Source organism: Capra hircus, chromosome 19, assembly GCF_001704415.2.
Source record: "Capra hircus breed San Clemente chromosome 19, ASM170441v1, whole genome shotgun sequence".
NCBI lineage: Eukaryota > Metazoa > Chordata > Mammalia > Artiodactyla > Bovidae > Capra > Capra hircus.
Window position 1 is genome coordinate 26,591,979 of NC_030826.1, and position 16,504 is coordinate 26,608,482.

Consider the following 16,504-nt stretch of genomic DNA (forward strand, 5'->3'; position numbering starts at 1 on the left):
TTTTTAGGTAAAAGTGACACTTGAAGGGTACGTGTGGAAAGGCCAGGTTCAGCTACTACAAAAGATGGGGAATGTGAGCTACACTATTTGGATATTACAGAATACCCCAAACTGGAGGAAACTGGGGGCCAGCAGACACCAGCCCTGAGCACTAAGGATGCAGTAGGCGGGAGTGGGCCCAGAAGATAAGGGGAAGGGCACCCAGTAAGGATCAGACACTTCTGTAAGGTCTGGAGGCTGGAAGGCAGGACTGGAATCCCTCTTAGGCCCACCAAAGACCAACATGGTGGGTCATTTTTGAGGGTCTGGCTCATGAAAGCAGGTTTACCTTGCCCTGGCCTAGCCCAGGCTGCCAACCACATCCACTGTGAGCCAAATGCTTATAAAGACTAGGGCCAAGAAGACTTGGGTAGGGACCAGCAAGAGGCTTCCTGGGTGGGTACTAAAGCCTGAGTCCTGAATCATCCTCCTGACAAAGTCCCACCGCTGCTCCCTGGTTCCCCAGTTTCTCGCCCTGAGTGCCAAAAACGACAGTGGGGGTGGGGGGATGTGTTTCAAGTGGGATAAAAACAAGGGGGAAGATGAAAGAAGTAGAACTTCATAACTAATAAGAACTTTACACCTGAGTCTTTTAGGAGAAAATTGGATTCTTGTGGGGCAAGCAAGCACCAGGGTCAGTGAGGCCAGAATAAAAATGTACCTGGAACATATAGAAGAGAAAGAGGCTGCATTCATTCTGGAGGGACAAAGTCCATGGGAATCGCCCAAGGATGCTGGGTCCCTAAGTGGCTCCACATTGCGCCCTTACACCTGGGTCCCTAACATTCTCTGCACCCACTGTGAAGACAGGACAAAAGGAAGCACTCACTGCCCTGCCTCAGTTAGGCCTCCCTCAGTATCTGAAGGGGTTGGCAGGTGGCGCTAGCGGTGAAGAACTCATCTGCTAATGCAGGAAACATGAAGTGATGCGGGTTGGATCCCTGGGTCCGGAAGACCCCCGGAGAAATGGCAACCCGCCTCAGTATTCTTGCCTGGAGAATCCCTGGGACAGAGGAGCCTGGTGGGCTATAGTCCCTAGGGTCCCAAAGAGTCAGACACGGCTGAAGCGACTTAACATGCATAGCATGCAGTATCTGACCTGTATGTGTGTGTGTGGGGGGGTGTCCTAACCCAGCCATGTTTGACGAGGTTGGGGGTGGGGTGAGGAGCAGGTCTCTCAGCCGTTACTTTTCCAAGTTTTAGGCAACCTGGGGAAACTCTGGTCATTTATTGAAGGACTGCGCTCAAATCAGGTAGCAATCAGAAACTGAAGACTGACTGGGCTGCATTGGGTCCGGAGAAGCCCACTCTCCAGGAATGCCCCAGCGCAGCCACCCAGGTCGACCTTCCAGGGCTCGGCCCACGGTCTTCCCCAGGTCCCAGCCCACAAAAGCAGGGACTTTCTCCTCCGTTTGGAAGACCGACACACTCCCTCTTCCTTCGAGCTCCCCAAAAGTCCCGCCGACCTCGGCGAGTGTCCTCGTCCTGCTCCCTTCAACGCCGAGGCCCCTGACCTCCTCGGGAGGAGGAGAAACCCGGGCACATCCGTCCTCTCGGCTTCCCCCAGGCCGCGGTCCCTTTATCTCCCTCGCAGCTGCGCTCGGGCCGGGAGGCGCGGCTCTTCCCCACAGCCGGCTCTGCGGCGGCTCGCAGGTTCGGGCTAGTCTGGGGCGGAGACTGGGAACGCCAGAATGTGGTGAGGAGGGCGGGGACGCGAGCCCATCTTTAAAGGCCCGGGACCGGCCCTGAGGCGCCTGGACACCTGCCGGCGGCCCCGGGCGGCCTCGAGAAGCGCGCACGAACCCGGCTTCCCTCGCTTCAGCCGCCGGGGCGGCCATGGGCCGCTACCGCATCCTCGTGGCCACCGGGGCCTCGCTCTTCGCCGGCTCGCACAACCGCGTGCAGCTGTGGCTGGTCGGGGCGCGCGGGGAAACGGAGCTGGAGCTGCAGCTGCGGCCGGTGCGGGGCCAGGTCAGCGGGCGAGCCGGGACGCGGGAGGCCGGCGAGGGGGCGGGATAGGGGGCGAAACGACGGCAGGGCCGTGTCCGCTGGGGCTTTCAGGTGTTGGGCCGCCGGTCCCTGGGCGGAGGGGATCGGGAGCCAGGGTCCAGGCAGGGCGCATACCCTTCTCGCTCCCCGACGGCCCTGGTCCTCACAGCCTCCATCTCCTTCTTCAAGTGACCCGTGCCAGTGTCAGTAATAGGATCTGAAGTCAAGCAGGATGCTCCTAGTAAGGAGGGCGCGGGGGGAGCTCAGTTAAAGGACCGATTGAGGTGCTGATGCTCAGACATCAATTCAAGGCACTGCGAGCCACACGCCGGGCTCCCTCATTCTGCCGGTGCGATAGGGGTGAGACCCACCGCGCAAGCGTTCGGAGGCAGAACGAGGAATGCTGTATTTGGAGGCCCTGCCAACCGAGGCTCCACAAAGGTCCCCTCCTCTCTTGTCCCCCACCCCACCCCCGCATTACTTACCCCCCCACCCACCCCGGCAAAATGGCCTTTCCTGGAACCCTGCTACTGTCTCTGGGTTCTGGTCCCACAGAAGGAGGAGTTTGAGCACGAAGTTCCGGGGGACCTGGGGCCGTTGCAGTTCGTGAAGTTGCGCAAACACCACTCCCTGGTGGACGACGCGTGGTTCTGCGACCGCATCACGGTGCAGGGCCCTGGAGCCTGCGAGGAGGCCGCGTTCCCGTGCTATCGCTGGGTGCAGGGTGACGGCGTGCTGTGCCTGCCAGAGGCCACCGGTGAGGGGCAGTGTCTAGAGGAGGGGTGTAGGTCCTGGAGAACAGATGGGAAAGGAGGGGGGTTGGAGCTGAGAAAGGTCAGAGGGCCTTGAGGAAAGTGAGGGTTCAGCAAGTTAAGTGTGGGGAAGGCAGGACACTGGAAAGTTATAAAATACCAAATTTATACACAGGAAAAAAAAAGCTGCAAGTGGAGCTGGACAGGGACATAAGTTCACGTGTAAATCCCACCCTCCAAGAAGATGAGGGCAGGGGATGGGAGTCGCAGCGATGATGGGAAACAGAAGCACCGAAAGTGCCAAAGTAAAAGCAGACAGATCTGTATGGGATGAGGAACAAGTTGGGGCAGGGCAGGTACAGGTAGCATGTGGAATAGCGGATGGAGGCGACCCTGAGAGGAGACAGTGTGGGAAATAATAAACAATGTGACTGGGACAGCTGGTTTGGTTGGAAAAACACAGAAGCAAACCATGAGGGACAGGGTGCACACTGACAGCGGGCGGGGGTGAATGAGGACAGCCAATACAGAATCTGTTATCATGGGAAATAGTAAGAGAGATGATCACGGAGGAAAATGCAGGCCAGGGCAAGTAAGGATAGAAAGACATCACTCTGACACTGGTGAATAAACATGCAGCTAAGAGCAGGAACAAGGTGATAATAGACTCTGAGGGTCTCAGCAGAGTGAAGTCAGAGAAAGCAAAGAGCTGTTCCTCATAGCTTTCCAGACGGCTGAGGTGTGGCAGGTGAGGTTCAGCACATATGAAATTAACCAAGGCAATATATAGAAGAAAACAGGTAAGGGCATATGGGTGACTAAGACTTTACCCCCCCACACCCTTTTTTTTTTTTTTTTTGGCTGCACTGCTCAGCATGTGGGATTTTAGTTCCCCAACCAGGGATTGAACCCGTGCCCCCTGCAATGGACTTGCAGAGTCTTAACCACTGGACTGCAAGGGATTCACAAGATTTTATCACCTTAATTACAGTGATTTTTCCAACAATAGATACTGATGAAATAGGATCAAGCGGGGAAAGGCGAGTTAACAGACAAGAAAAGATGTCAAACATGAGACTGTCTCAAGGCAAGAAATGAGGGTTGAGATTAACAAAACCCAGAGTACACAGTTGGCAATGACAAGGTAAATGTGTCTCAGAAATCAATGGAGTGATGCAAGGCCAGAGATAAAAGCAACAGAGCAGAACTGAACACAGGGCCCATGACTGCTGAAAGGAAGATGAAGAAAAGCGGGGGAGAGCCCAGGACCACACAGACTGTGGCCAACTGTCTTAACATCTCCACAGCCCGCCTGGCAGGAAACAATGCATTGGATGTGTTCCAGAGACATCGAGAGACGGAGCTGAAAGAAAGACATAAGATATACCGGTGACCACCCACCCACAGGGCCTCTCAGTGGTACCCCCTTCCCTGACCGCACCCCCACTACTGACCTGGGCACCCTTCCTGAAGCCTTGTCCCCATTTCCTAGCTGGGCCACCTGGAAGGAAGGGTTACCCCTGACAATAGCTGCAGGCTGTGAGGACGATCTACCTGTAAATATGAGATTCCACGAGGAGAAGAGGCTGGACTTTGAGTGGACACTGAAGGCAGGGTGAGAACAGGCCTGGAGTTCAGAGTGGTGAAAGGGCCGGGAGATCTAAAAAATGGTGGTAGATGGTGAGGGGCTGAGGGATGGGCGAGTGGGTTCACGCCTTGATTCCTGTCCTAGGGCTCTGGAGATGGTCCTCAAACGTGTTTACACCCTCCTGAGCTCCTGGACCAGTCTGGAGGATTTTGATCTCATCTTCTGGGGCCAGAAGAGCCCCCTGGCTGGTCAGTGGTTCCCCAGGTCTCTATAACCTGTTGATGGCCTCTCCTGATGTCCCGACCTTCACACTCCACAGTCCCTCATAAGTGTTTCATAGATGAGACTATATTGTGCTGGGTCACTTCTCAGAGGCCTCAAGATGAAAAGATAGGGACTGGATATGGGGTGGTCACATGCCTATATTGCTGGGGTAGGGCGTGGAGGAGGGACATCCCGACTGTGTAAACCTCCTCCTCCACTCCACTCCACCCCGACCCCACAGAGAAGGTTCACCAGCGCTGGCAGGACGATGAGTTGTTTGGCTACCAGTTTCTCAATGGCGCCAACCCCATGCTGTTGAGACGCTGCACCTCTCTGCCTTCCCGGCTGGTGCTGCCCTCGGGGATGGAGGAGCTACGGGCCCAGCTGGAGAGAGAACTCCAGGTATCCCTCCCACCCTGCACTGTTCTCACCTTGGCAGTGCAGCCAGAAGTGATGAAGGGGAGGGACCAAAGATGAGTTGAGGAAGGGAGGCTGTGGTAACCCTTGGTCCAGACTCCAGTGCTGGAAGAAACTAGAGGTGATACAGTATGTGGGGAAAACTCTGAGGAGCTCCTAGCATGGAGGAGAAGCAGGATGGATCCCCAGGGTACAGACAGGCTCAGTGGTGTTACCAGGGACAATGTCGTCTCCTGGTTGATGTCAGTGCCCTGGACACCAGTGTCCAACGGGAGGAAGAAAGATGGAAAATGTGCCATCAGCAGGGGAGAACTGTGGAGGTTACCTGGGTTTGGAGGAGGTGAGCTGCATATGAGGATGATGAGCGAGGCCAGATGTGAGCATGTCATGGGCATGTGTGCACTGGACTGGGCAGCAGTGCTGGCAGCGGATTCCTTGACACAGGAGGTGAGTTTTGGAGAGGGAGTGAAAGAGCGTCTGCTGAGCTGGTAACAGCTGAACATAGGGAGCAGGTCACTGCAGGATGGTGGGGTAGGGGCCTAGCCATCTGGACAAGGGGCCAGCGTGCACACTGGACTAGGCAGGCCCATTTTGAAATAGGACCTGCACAAGACGTCTACCTTCACTAAGCTGTTTGTCACTTAAAATGAGAGGAATCAGGCCAGATGCTCTGGTTCTGCCAATAAGACTGCGTAACTGACACAGGATGATGGCAAGAATCAAGATAAATATCTTGAAATGTGTTCCCCCTTTGCCCCTGCCCTCTCGGGTTAGACTTTAAACTCAAAGGATGGATACATTCCTCCTTTCCCCAGAACGGTTCCCTGTTTGAGGCTGATTTCATCCTCCTGGACGGAATTCCAGCCAACGTGATCCGAGGAGAGAAGCAGTACCTGGCTGCCCCCCTCGTCATGCTCAAGATGGACCCCAGTGGAAAGCTGCTACCCATGGTCATCCAGGTGAGGTGCCCCAGGCACCCCCTCCCAACTCTGCTGCTGTTCACCTCCACCTCTGCACCTGAGGACCCAGCCCCTTGCTCCCAAGTTCCATCCTCACACAGTGAGACCTGTCCTCATGTCACTCTGCTTACAGCTTCCTGACTTGCCCAACTGGAAGGACTTGTTCAAGAGTCATAATGGCCTTTTGGAGTTCTCATCCTATACCCAGTGGTTCTCGAACTGCAGTGTGCCTCAGAATGACCTAGAGGGCTTGTTAAAACAGTTTGCTGGGTCCCAGTCTGAGATTTTCTGATTCAGTCTGTCTGGGATGGGGACTGAGAATTTGCTTTTCTAAGTTCCAAAGTGACGTGGATGCTTCAAGATTGGGAACACATTTTAAGAGTCACTAATTAATCCCTCAGTCCACTCTCTTTTCTCCCACTGTTCTCAATAGTCAGTTTAACAAACCCTGTCAATTATCTCATACACCCAGCTTCCCCTTCCATCCCCCACCATAACTCAGACCCCCATAACGTTTCTCCCAAATCACCATCAGGACCTCCTCACTGGACTCCCTGCATTCAGACCCCCTGCATTCACCCTGAAGACCATGATGGGTGCCCGGTGCCACAGCAGTAAGAGGCAGGGTGGAAGGGGCCTCATTCTTCCTCCTCCTAATCCTCTAGGTTACAGCCTCCTGGGTGGCAAAAATCGTACTTACTCATCTGTTTCCCCAAGATGGCTAACCATAAGGTCACACAGAAAGTGGGAATTCAATGAAGGCTTAATTTCTTTTTCCCAGATCCAGCCTCCCAGCCCCATCTCCCCAACCCCACCACTGTTCCTGCCCTCGGATCCTCCACTCGCCTGGCTCCTGGCAAAGACCTGGGTCCGAAATTCAGATTTCCAACTGCATCAGCTCCAATACCATTTGCTCAACACCCATCTGCTGGCTGAGGTCATTGCCGTGGCCACCATGAGGTGCCTCCCAGGGCTGCACCCTGTCTTCAAGGTACCACCTCTACCCTCCACGTCCTACTTCATTCAGACCCCAAAGAAAGGAAACAGGCCAATATCATATGATACTGCATGTGTGCATGCTAAGTTGCTTCAGTCATTTCTGACTCTTTGCAGCCCTACGGACTATAGCCCACCAGGCTCCTCTGTCCATGGGATTCTCCAGGCAAGAATACTGGAGTGGGTTGCCATGCCTTCCTCTGGGGGACTTTCCTGAACCAGGACCTTTACATCTCCTGCACTGGCAGGCAGGTTCTTTATCACCAGCACCACCTGGGAAGCCCCATCATATGATATTATAGCAGCAAAAAATTTTTATCACTTTGTAAAAGAAGGGAGAACAGAAGGAAGAAAGACTGTATCAATATTTTGAGACTTGTGTTTTAATTAAGTTGAGTCACTTAACATTTCTTCAGGACATATTACAAAGGAACCCTCTGAAATTCTCAGATCTGACAATCTAGCAATGGGCCGAGAGTATAGCCAGAATATTGCCAGTAAAACAAAAGCCTTGTTCCTGCCTTAGTAGATTTATGATTTAGCCAGAAAGACACGTGGTGCCCACAAGAACTACCCAGAGAACAATACCTGGACCTAGAATTTGAAATCACGAAACAGCTGGTAAACACTAGAATATTGATGAAGAACATTCCACCCCAACTGAGAGTGCTAAGTAGGAACAGAGCAATAAGTGAAGAGAGCGGCGCAACAGGGTGCTTATTCCAGCCCAAGAGAGAAATGGAGAAAGACATGTGTTGGCAAGGTGGTGACAAGAATTTAAAAAAAAAAAAAAAAAATCAAGGACTTCCCTGGCTGTCCACTGGTTAAGACACCACACTTCCACTGCAGGGGGTACAGGTTCAATCCCTGGTCTGGGAATTAAGATCCCACATGCCACATGGCTCTAATCATCAGACTGGGGGAAGGGAAGGAACAGTAGCTGCAGCAAGCCTGGGTATCAGAGCAGAGACAGAAAAGTCAGAGGTCTAAGCTTCTACAACACTCAGGAGCCCAAGGGTGGTGTGGGAGACTGACCTAGAAATCCTGTAATTTTATAAAAGAGTGAGCTCAGCATCTACTGCTCAGCTGACAGCAGCAACATAAGGCTCATGCTTGCTTTAAAATGTCCTCAAAATCTTGATGACATTTTAGATATAGGGAACAAGGCAAAAGGGACAAAACTGCATAGGAACATATGCATATGAAACAAGCATATGAACCAGAGCAATCGTCAGAAACAGGAAAGCCAGGAGAGCAGCCAGCTGGGAAGTGAAGATGAGATTCAGTTTGAGGTTCATGGAATTGGAAGTGTTGGCAGGACACACAGGTGAGCACCTGGCAGGGAGAAGGACTGAACTGTACTTCAGCCGGGGGCCCGCCAGGTCCCTGAAAGCCTGGCCAGCAGTAGCTGTGGCCTCCTGGGAGGCTGGGGCGGCACCAACAAGATAGAGTCCAGTGTGATGAGCAGAATCTTGGATTTTACTCATCTCATGGTGCTCCTGCACCACTATCTTCTGCTCACCTTGGATAGGCTAAGCCTCTTTTCACACTGAAAATATCCCCCCTTTACGAGTTGAGCCCTGTGCCCACCTGTCTCCACTCCCAGAGCAAAATCATGTCAAAGAGCTGCACTGTTATCAGCACACACAGGAGAGCCAAGCCGGCCAATGTCCCAGTGGTGATCTGTGCAGGCTCTGGATTCAGACCGCCAAGGCCTGAATCCTGAGTCCTAACCTTTGTACAGGTGTGAGCTCAGTGTCCTCATGTCTTAAAGGGGACAAAAGGAACACCATCGTGGGGCTGCTAAAGGATAAAATGACCTAATAGCATGACACAGGCTAAAAGCTAGAAAAAAATAAGTTCTTACAATTTTTGTTATTATTACCTTTGGGGGGCGGGGAGCTGGGCTGGGTCTTCATTGCTGTGTACAGGTTTTCTCTAGTTTTGGTGAGTGGGGGCCACTTGCCAGTTATGGTGCGTGGGCTTCTCACTGCAGTGGCTTCTCTTGTTGTGGAGAACGGGCTCTAGGGCAAGGGGGCTGCAGGAGTTGCAGCTTGTGGGCTCTAGAGCTCAGGCTCAGTAGACGGCTTAGCTGTCCCCCGACATGTAGGGTCTTAGTTCTTGGACCAGGGATCAAACCAGTGTCCCTGAATTGGCAGGCAGATTGTTAAAACACTGGACCATAGAGGAGGTCCCAATTATTATTAAGAATTGTTTGTCCTCAGGCTTCTCCTCTCAAGTGGATGTTGGGCTTTCTATGACACTCAGCAACTTTCATGAACTTTCTGAAGTTTCAGTCCAATGTAAGCTGCTTTGACCTTCCGACCCCATAGTTCTCTCTGGCTCATTCTGTCTCCAGCAACAACTACTTAGATAAATACCAACCCTTTGTGAAATCTGTACATAAACTGGGTGGAAATGAAAACAAAATAGTCTGAGATAAAAAGAAATGCATGGAAGATCAGGTGGCCTTTTTTAATAGCTAAGGAAAAGTTATTTCTTGAAAAGCTTGCAAAATAGAGGGAATCTAACTGCCTAATTTGGGGTGGGAGGAGATTTGATGACAGCCTCTCTGCTGCCCTGGTGGCTCAGCTGGGAAAGAATCTGCCTGCAATGCAGGAGTCCTGGGTTCGATCCCTGGGTTGGGAAGATCCTGTGGAGAAGGGAACAGCGACCCACTCCAGTATTCAGGCCTGGAGAATTTCATGGACTGTATAGTCCGTGAGGTCGCAAAGAGTCAGACATGACTGAACGACTTTCACTTCACCTCTGCTGCTTACACAGGTGGCACAGTATGGCTCCTCCTCACTGAAGGTACCCAACTCTACCCCTCAAAACCTGACAGTGAAGCAACCAGGGGATGGAGGTGTGACTTTGGAAATGAGCAGAGAGACTAATTTAAACTGTGAGGATGACAGAGTATAAAGGCAAATCAGCTGTGGAGTAGAAAATGGCAACCCACTCCAGTATTCTTGCCTGGAAAATCCCATGGATAGAGGAGCCAGGTGGGCTACGGTCCATGGGGTCGAAAAGAGTTAGACATGACTAAGTGACTGAGCACATCAGCACATACTATGTTTTAAAATGGTTGTTTTCTTTTGTATTCCTACTAGAAGAGTCTGGGACTTCCAATGCTTCCATATCCTTGCCAATATGTTTAGTCTCTTTAAATTCTGACCTTATTAATAAAGGTGTAGTATTTTTAAAAAAGCAAATTAGGGACCCTGGTGGTCCAGTGGTTAAGACTCCTGCATTGTAAACCCCTGCTTACAATGCAGGGGCTGCAGGTTTGATCCCTGGTCAGGGAACTAAGATCCCACATGCCACACAGCCAAAGAGGGGAAGAAAAAAAGTAAAAGCAAATTAAAGGGGCTGATTCTCAAAGGCCACCTACACTCCAGGTGGAAATCATCAAGATAAATAACAGCTGCTACTCAAGGGCATCACTCATGTAAGCATCACTGTAGCCTCCTAAGACAAAAACCCCTATAATCAGCCACCGTTATCACATGAGGATAGGAGATGAGAAAGGTCAACACTTAGAGGGTCCTGTACCTTGGACAAATATAAAATGACTGCTGAAGTGAAACCCAGGTCAGTGTGGCTGGAGAGAACGATGACTCACAGAGGTGACAAGATCGTGAGATGGCATGATCATAGGAACAGGAAGAGACCAGCTTGTCAAGGGAGGAAAGCGCCAAGAGAAGAGAAGGCCATCATGCTGCCTACAAGGAAGGACCTGAGCATGTCCCCCATAATCGACCCCCTCTATTCTCCCCCATCCCAGCTCCTGATGCCACACATCCGCTACACGATGGAAATCAACACCAGGGCACGGACTCAGCTCATCTCAGATGGAGGCATATTTGATAAAGTAAGTGGGGCTGCATCACTGCCTGACTTCCTACCATCTCTTGCCACTTTGAAGATCCCAGACCAACCTGGATAAATGTCCTGACCCTTAAACCTATGAGCCCTTTATATCCATGTCTCTAAAATGTGAAAACCCCACATCTGAAAACCCCTTATATACTGTGCACTGGCTTCTTCCTCAAGGCCTTGCATCTCTCTTGTCTCAGGCTGTGAGCACCGGTGGAGGGGGTCATGTGCATTTGCTCCGCCGGGCCCTGGCTCAGCTGACCTACCGCTCCCTCTGTCCTCTTGACGATCTGGCTGATCGCCACCTGCTGGGAACCCCAGGTGCTCTCTACGCCTGCGATGCTTTACGGCTCTGGGAAATCACTGCCCGGTGGGTGAGGGGGAAGCCAAGAAAGGAGTCGGTGGAGGGGTGAGGTGGGGAGAAGGCGAGTGGGGCTCTGGTCCCAAGGTCAGCATGGGGCAGAAGGAACATGAAAACAAGAAGGTCCAGACAGGAGAAGCAGAGGAAGGGATCCTGGGGAGAGATGAGGAAGAGTGAGGAGTCAGTGGGTGGGATCTGAGGAGCAGACTAGGGACAGAGAGCATAGATTGGGAAAGCTGTGGATGCAAAGGCTGAGGGACCTGGACAAATCAGCGGTTTTGTTAGAAAGGCTTTCAACAATGTCTGGGAATGCCTACAACTAAGGACCCACGTGTCCTTCCTCTCTAGGCTATTCTGTAGAAACAGCTAGGAGTGACCCAAAAGGCAGGCCTAGAAGACTCTATACTCAGACTCAGCAACAGTCAGCTGGCCAGAGACCATGGAAAAGTGTAGAGGTCAGAGGCTGGAGCCTTCTCCTCTTAAGGAGCTCACCTCCCTTCTCCCCGGGGCAGGTATGTGGAAGGAATTGTCCACCTCTTCTACCACGGGGATGACGTTGTAAAAGGGGACCCTGAGCTGCAGGCCTGGTGTCGGGAGATCACTGAGGTGGGGCTGCGCCAGGCCCAGGAGCGAGGTGAGATCCCTCCCAGAGATGGGAGCTCCTCAGACACTGCCCAGAGCAGAGTCTGAGTTCAGAACCCCGCCCGCTCATCACACCCTCTGCCCTCCACACTTCAAACATCTTAATACCATTTCTACCTCCTAAGACTCAGGACAATTCCCAATGCCCAAGGATCAGCCTCCTCAAAGACCCTGGCCATCATCCTTCACTTTCACCCCCTCCCCTAACCTGCCACAGCATGGCACCCCCCCAGAAACAGTGGGGGATCTTCCCAAGCCCTGCTGGGGTTCACGTTCTCTCCTCGTGGCTGTCTATACCTTCCTGAGGATATAAATGGGAAGAGTTTTCCACCAAAGTCCATGATGACCCCTTCTGTTTTCCCTCTTCTTCTCCTGCCTCCCACTGTCCAGCACAAAGAAAGAAAGTCCAAGCCAACTGCACAATGGCCACAGTGCAAGGTCATTTCTAGATGTAAACACAATGCTCTACAGGCTTTGTATCAACCCTGAAGTCAGTGCCCCCCTGGGGCTCATGTCGCTTTGGCCGATCCAGCCTCCCCCACAATCAAGTCACTGCCTTTAGCACCCCTACTGGCATTCTACCCTCTGGGGAAGAAGCAGCCTTTCTTGGCTCTTCCTGGCTTCCTCCTCCTCTGACACACACGGACCAGCATGGCCTGCTCCAAATCTTCCTTCCGTCCCTGTCCCTCACATTTCACACTGACATCTCGGCCTCTGTGAGGCAACTACAGATATTTACTGGGGAGCCTCTATGGCCAGCCTCTGGGGGTGCCGTGAGCACTAGTCTGACACTCGCCCTCAAGAGGGAGTGTCCCTCTGGAGCATCAGTGGCTGCACCACCCCCCTTCCAGGACCAAACTTTCTCTACAGGCTCCCGGGAGACCCCTCCTCCTCTCCTTGGCCATCTTTTCCCCAACCAGCATCTACACTTGGAAAATGAAAATAAACATCCACATGTCAACTTTAGCCTCCAATAAGTGCTTCTCATTCTCTCTTCATCCACTCTCCCTCAATTCTCACAGCTCACTTTTGCCTCATTTTCTCAGCAGACATTTTAGAAAAAAATGTGCTAAAATAAAAACAAACCTGAGATTAGCAGTTAGGAACCCAAGTTCAAGGTCAGCCTCTGCCTTTTCCCAACTACCACAGTCCTGTTGTTCGTTTAGCTGCTCAGTCGTGTCCAACTCTTATGCGATGGCCCAGACTGTAGCTCACCAGGCTCCTCTGTCCATAGGATTTCCCAGGCAAGGATACCAGAGTGGGTTGACATTTCCTTCACCATGGGATTTTCTCCACCCAGTGAACTGAACCCATGAACCCACATCTGCATCGGCAGGTGGATTCACTGAGCCACCAGGAAAGCTCTTCTACAAGCAGTTTAATCTCTTTTGTCTTTGATTTTTTTTTTAATCTATAAAAAGGGAGTGTTACATTTGTTCACCTTAACTGGCAGGATTACTGGGTCTCTGAGCCCCCACCTCCACCATAAATTGAGTGGCTTGAGCATAATCTTTGCAGAAAGCCTCTCTTGCCTGTGACATTGTAAATCTATAACTTTGCTTATCTTTCATATTATAAATTAGATACCTGCAATTCCCTGTCTGCAAACAGAAGGCAACATCCCTAAATTCTCAACTGTTTTTTGAGGCAAAGGGTTTCTGATCATTCAAACCTTTTCAGCACCCCCCCTACCCTTCTAAAATAACAATAATTGCTTATCGGAAGACTTATTCCATACCAGGTGATTAACTCATTTATAAAGTAGGTATCACTCACATTTTACAGGTCAAGAAACTGAGGTTCAGAGAGGTTAAGTAACCCAACTGTATTACTTGAGTCTGAATTGAAGCCCACGTCTGATGCAAATATACTTGAACAAATGAACTAAACAAACATCCATCAATTCCAAAATCTAGACATCTGAAGACATCGGCCTTTATTTCTCTCCTCTCAGACTGTAGCCTCTAAATCCTGTTCCTTTTCTGCCTAGGTTTCCCTGTCTCCTTCCAGTCCCAGAATCAACTCTGCCATTTCCTTACCATGTGTGTTTTCACGTGCACTGCTCAGCATGGGGCCATCAACCAGGGCCAGGTATGGAGCGCTGAAAGCCCAGATCCCTGAAGGCAAGTGTTTGGACTTGGGATGCCCATGGGAGAGACGGGGGTTCAAACCCTAAGTACTAGGATCCTAGGGTTGCAGTTTCTTCCCCCAGCTGGACTGGTATGCCTGGGTCCCTAATGCCCCATGCACAATGCGGATGCCCCCACCCACCACCAAGGAAGATGTGACAATGGCCACCGTGATGGGCTCACTACCTGATGTCCGACAAGCCTGTCTTCAAATGGCCATCACGTGGCATCTGGGTCGCCGCCAGCCAGACATGGTAAGAGAGGACTCTGGGGAAATGGAAATGACAGCTGGAAGGGAACAGCAGTAGGGCAAGGCTCTAGGTGTGTCTGCCTTTGAACTCAAAACTGACTGATCCTTTGTTCTTTCTTAGGTGCCTCTGGGGCATCACAAAGAAAAGTATTTCTCAGACCCCAAGGCCAAGTCTGTCCTAAATCAATTCCAAACAGATCTGGAAAACTTGGAAAGGGAAATTACAGCCCGCAATGAGCAACTTGACCTGCCCTATGAATACCTAAAGCCCAGCCACATAGAGAACAGCGTCACTATTTGAGCTCTAGGGCGCCCCCCATGGGCAGACTGCAGATCAGCTCTGGGACTGACAATTCCATCTTGAGTTTCAGTTCAGTTCAGTTTAGTTCAACCCCTCAGTCGTGTCCGACTCTGCAATCCCATGAACTGCAGCACGCCAGGCCTCCCCGTCCATCACCATCTCCCGGAGTTCACTCAGACTCACGTCCATCGAGTCGGTGATGCCATCCAGCCATCTCATCCTCTGTCGTCCCTTCTCCTGCCCCCAATCCCTCCCAGCATCAGAGTCCTTTCCAATGAGTCAACTCTGTGTTGCTGTTCACTTGCTAAGTCGCGCCTGACACTTTGCAACCCCCTGGACTGTAGCACACCAGGCTCCTCTGTCCTCCATTATCTCCCAGAGTATGCTCAAATTCATCCTGCTGCTGAGGTTATTTCCTTTCCCAATTAAACCACCTACATCTGTATCCTATGAGCCCAAGGGCCTTTGCAGGCGTGCATGCTGAGTTACTCAGTCATGTCCAACTTTTATGCGACCCCCATGGACTGTAGCCCACCAGGCTCCTCTGTCCATGGGATTCTCCAGGCAAGAATACTGAAGTGGGTCGCCATTTCCTATTCCAGGGGATCTTCTCAATACAGAGATCAAACCTGCATCTCCTGCACTGGCAGTTGGATTCTTTACCATTGCACCACCTGGGAAGCCCCTAAGGAAAGGGTCTGATAATATGTTAGGTTTTGGAGGCCACACTGACTCTTGTCACAGCTATTCAATTCTCCAGTTGTAGCACAAAAGCAGCCACAGGCAACGTGTAAATCAATGTGACTATGTTCCAATAAAACTTTATTTATGGACAGTGAAATATGAACTTCTTGTGTCACAGAATATTCTCTGTTCAGTTTAGTCAACCATTTTAAAATGCAAAAAAACACAACAACAAAACCCTGTGGATTTTCGCCCTCAGGGGCAGTACCTGCACCAGGGTGCCCCTGCAGCAGCCTGAGGTACTGACCTTATCTGAGAAACATCCAGAGAATGCTGGGGAGTGGGGGGATGGTAAGGGAGGGAGGGAGGGGAAGATTTCTTGGAGAAACCGACAACCTCAATTCATCCTCCTTTCCCAGAAGCTTGACTTCACACTTGGTGGCCAACTTAAAAATTCCTGACTCTACCTTGGCAGCTTTCCCTCCACCCGTTTCTCCTATTCATACACCTACCCCAAAGTCCCTGCATGAGAATGGTGCTTCTAAGGCAAAAGAAAAACTTTCACTCCAAAATGATGTCCTTCCAGACAGTCTCAAACAAAAGAGACACAAAATACAAGTCTGAAGGTCACTTCCTCAGGAGCTTCAGTGCCCTGGGGTCTCTAAGTGTTTCCCAGGTTCCAAGTTCTCTTTCAGGATCCTTTAAAGAACAATGTGTACAAAACAAAGGGGATAATATCACAAAGTTATGCTAACCACTGGCAGTGTCTGTCTGGTTCTGGGGTCTTGGGATCAAAATGACCCCTCTCAATTATACTATGACCACTGCCCTCACTAGAAAAGGTACAAAAAACTCAGTGAAAAATTATGTTCTTCAAACACCACTATTTCCCTGAATAATGTCTATAGACCTGTTTTTCACCAGTGCTGCTGCTGCTAAGTCGCTTCAGTCGTGTCTGACTCAGCGACCCCATGGACTGCAGCCCTCCAGGCTCCTCCGTCCCTGGGATTCTCCAGGCCAGAGTACTGGAGTGGGGTGCCATTGCCTTCTCCGTTTCACCAGTGAGGTATACAAAATTTTTCTTTGGAAGGTATATAATCTATTCATATCTTTAAAATCTTGGACTCTATCATGTTCAAACTTTCCGTTTTCTCGCTTACAGTAAGGAAGAAAACTGACATTTCTGTGCACTTATTGCCTTCTCCAGCACACTTGGCAGGGCCACTCACCTTAACAGTTTGTTCATTGAGTCCG

General features: G+C 51.1%; 1 protein-coding gene across 4 annotated transcripts; it reads left to right on the top strand.

The window, feature by feature from the left end:
* Positions 1,256–15,413, top strand: ALOX12 (arachidonate 12-lipoxygenase, 12S type). 4 transcript variants are annotated; one of them, XM_018064506.1, is made up of 14 exons: positions 1,256–2,010; positions 2,584–2,785; positions 4,088–4,169; positions 4,273–4,395; positions 4,513–4,616; positions 4,874–5,034; positions 5,865–6,008; positions 6,790–6,999; positions 10,792–10,878; positions 11,084–11,253; positions 11,757–11,878; positions 13,877–13,977; positions 14,099–14,269; positions 15,169–15,413. In XM_018064506.1, the coding sequence occupies exons 1-14, from the start codon at positions 1,876–1,878 to the stop codon at positions 15,253–15,255; spliced, it is 1,899 nt and encodes a 632-aa protein (XP_017919995.1). In that variant the 5' UTR covers positions 1,256–1,875; the 3' UTR covers positions 15,256–15,413. The 4 variants fall into 4 exon arrangements, with proteins under 4 accessions (XP_017919995.1, XP_017919993.1, XP_017919994.1 ...); XM_018064504.1 differs by lacking the exon at positions 15,169–15,413 and adding an exon at positions 14,387–15,140; XM_018064505.1 differs by lacking the exon at positions 15,169–15,413 and adding an exon at positions 14,387–15,140 and having other exon boundaries at positions 1,256–1,998.

Coding starts and splice junctions, on each gene's coding strand:
- ALOX12 (XM_018064504.1), top strand. CDS start 1,876: ATGGGCCGCTACCGCATCCTCGTGGCCACCGGGGCCTCGCTCTTCGCC. Junction 2,786..4,087: donor GTGCCTGCCAGAGGCCACCG/GTGAGGGGCAGT, acceptor ACATCTCCACAG/CCCGCCTGGCAGGAAACAAT. Junction 4,617..4,873: donor CCAGAAGAGCCCCCTGGCTG/GTCAGTGGTTCC, acceptor CCGACCCCACAG/AGAAGGTTCACCAGCGCTGG.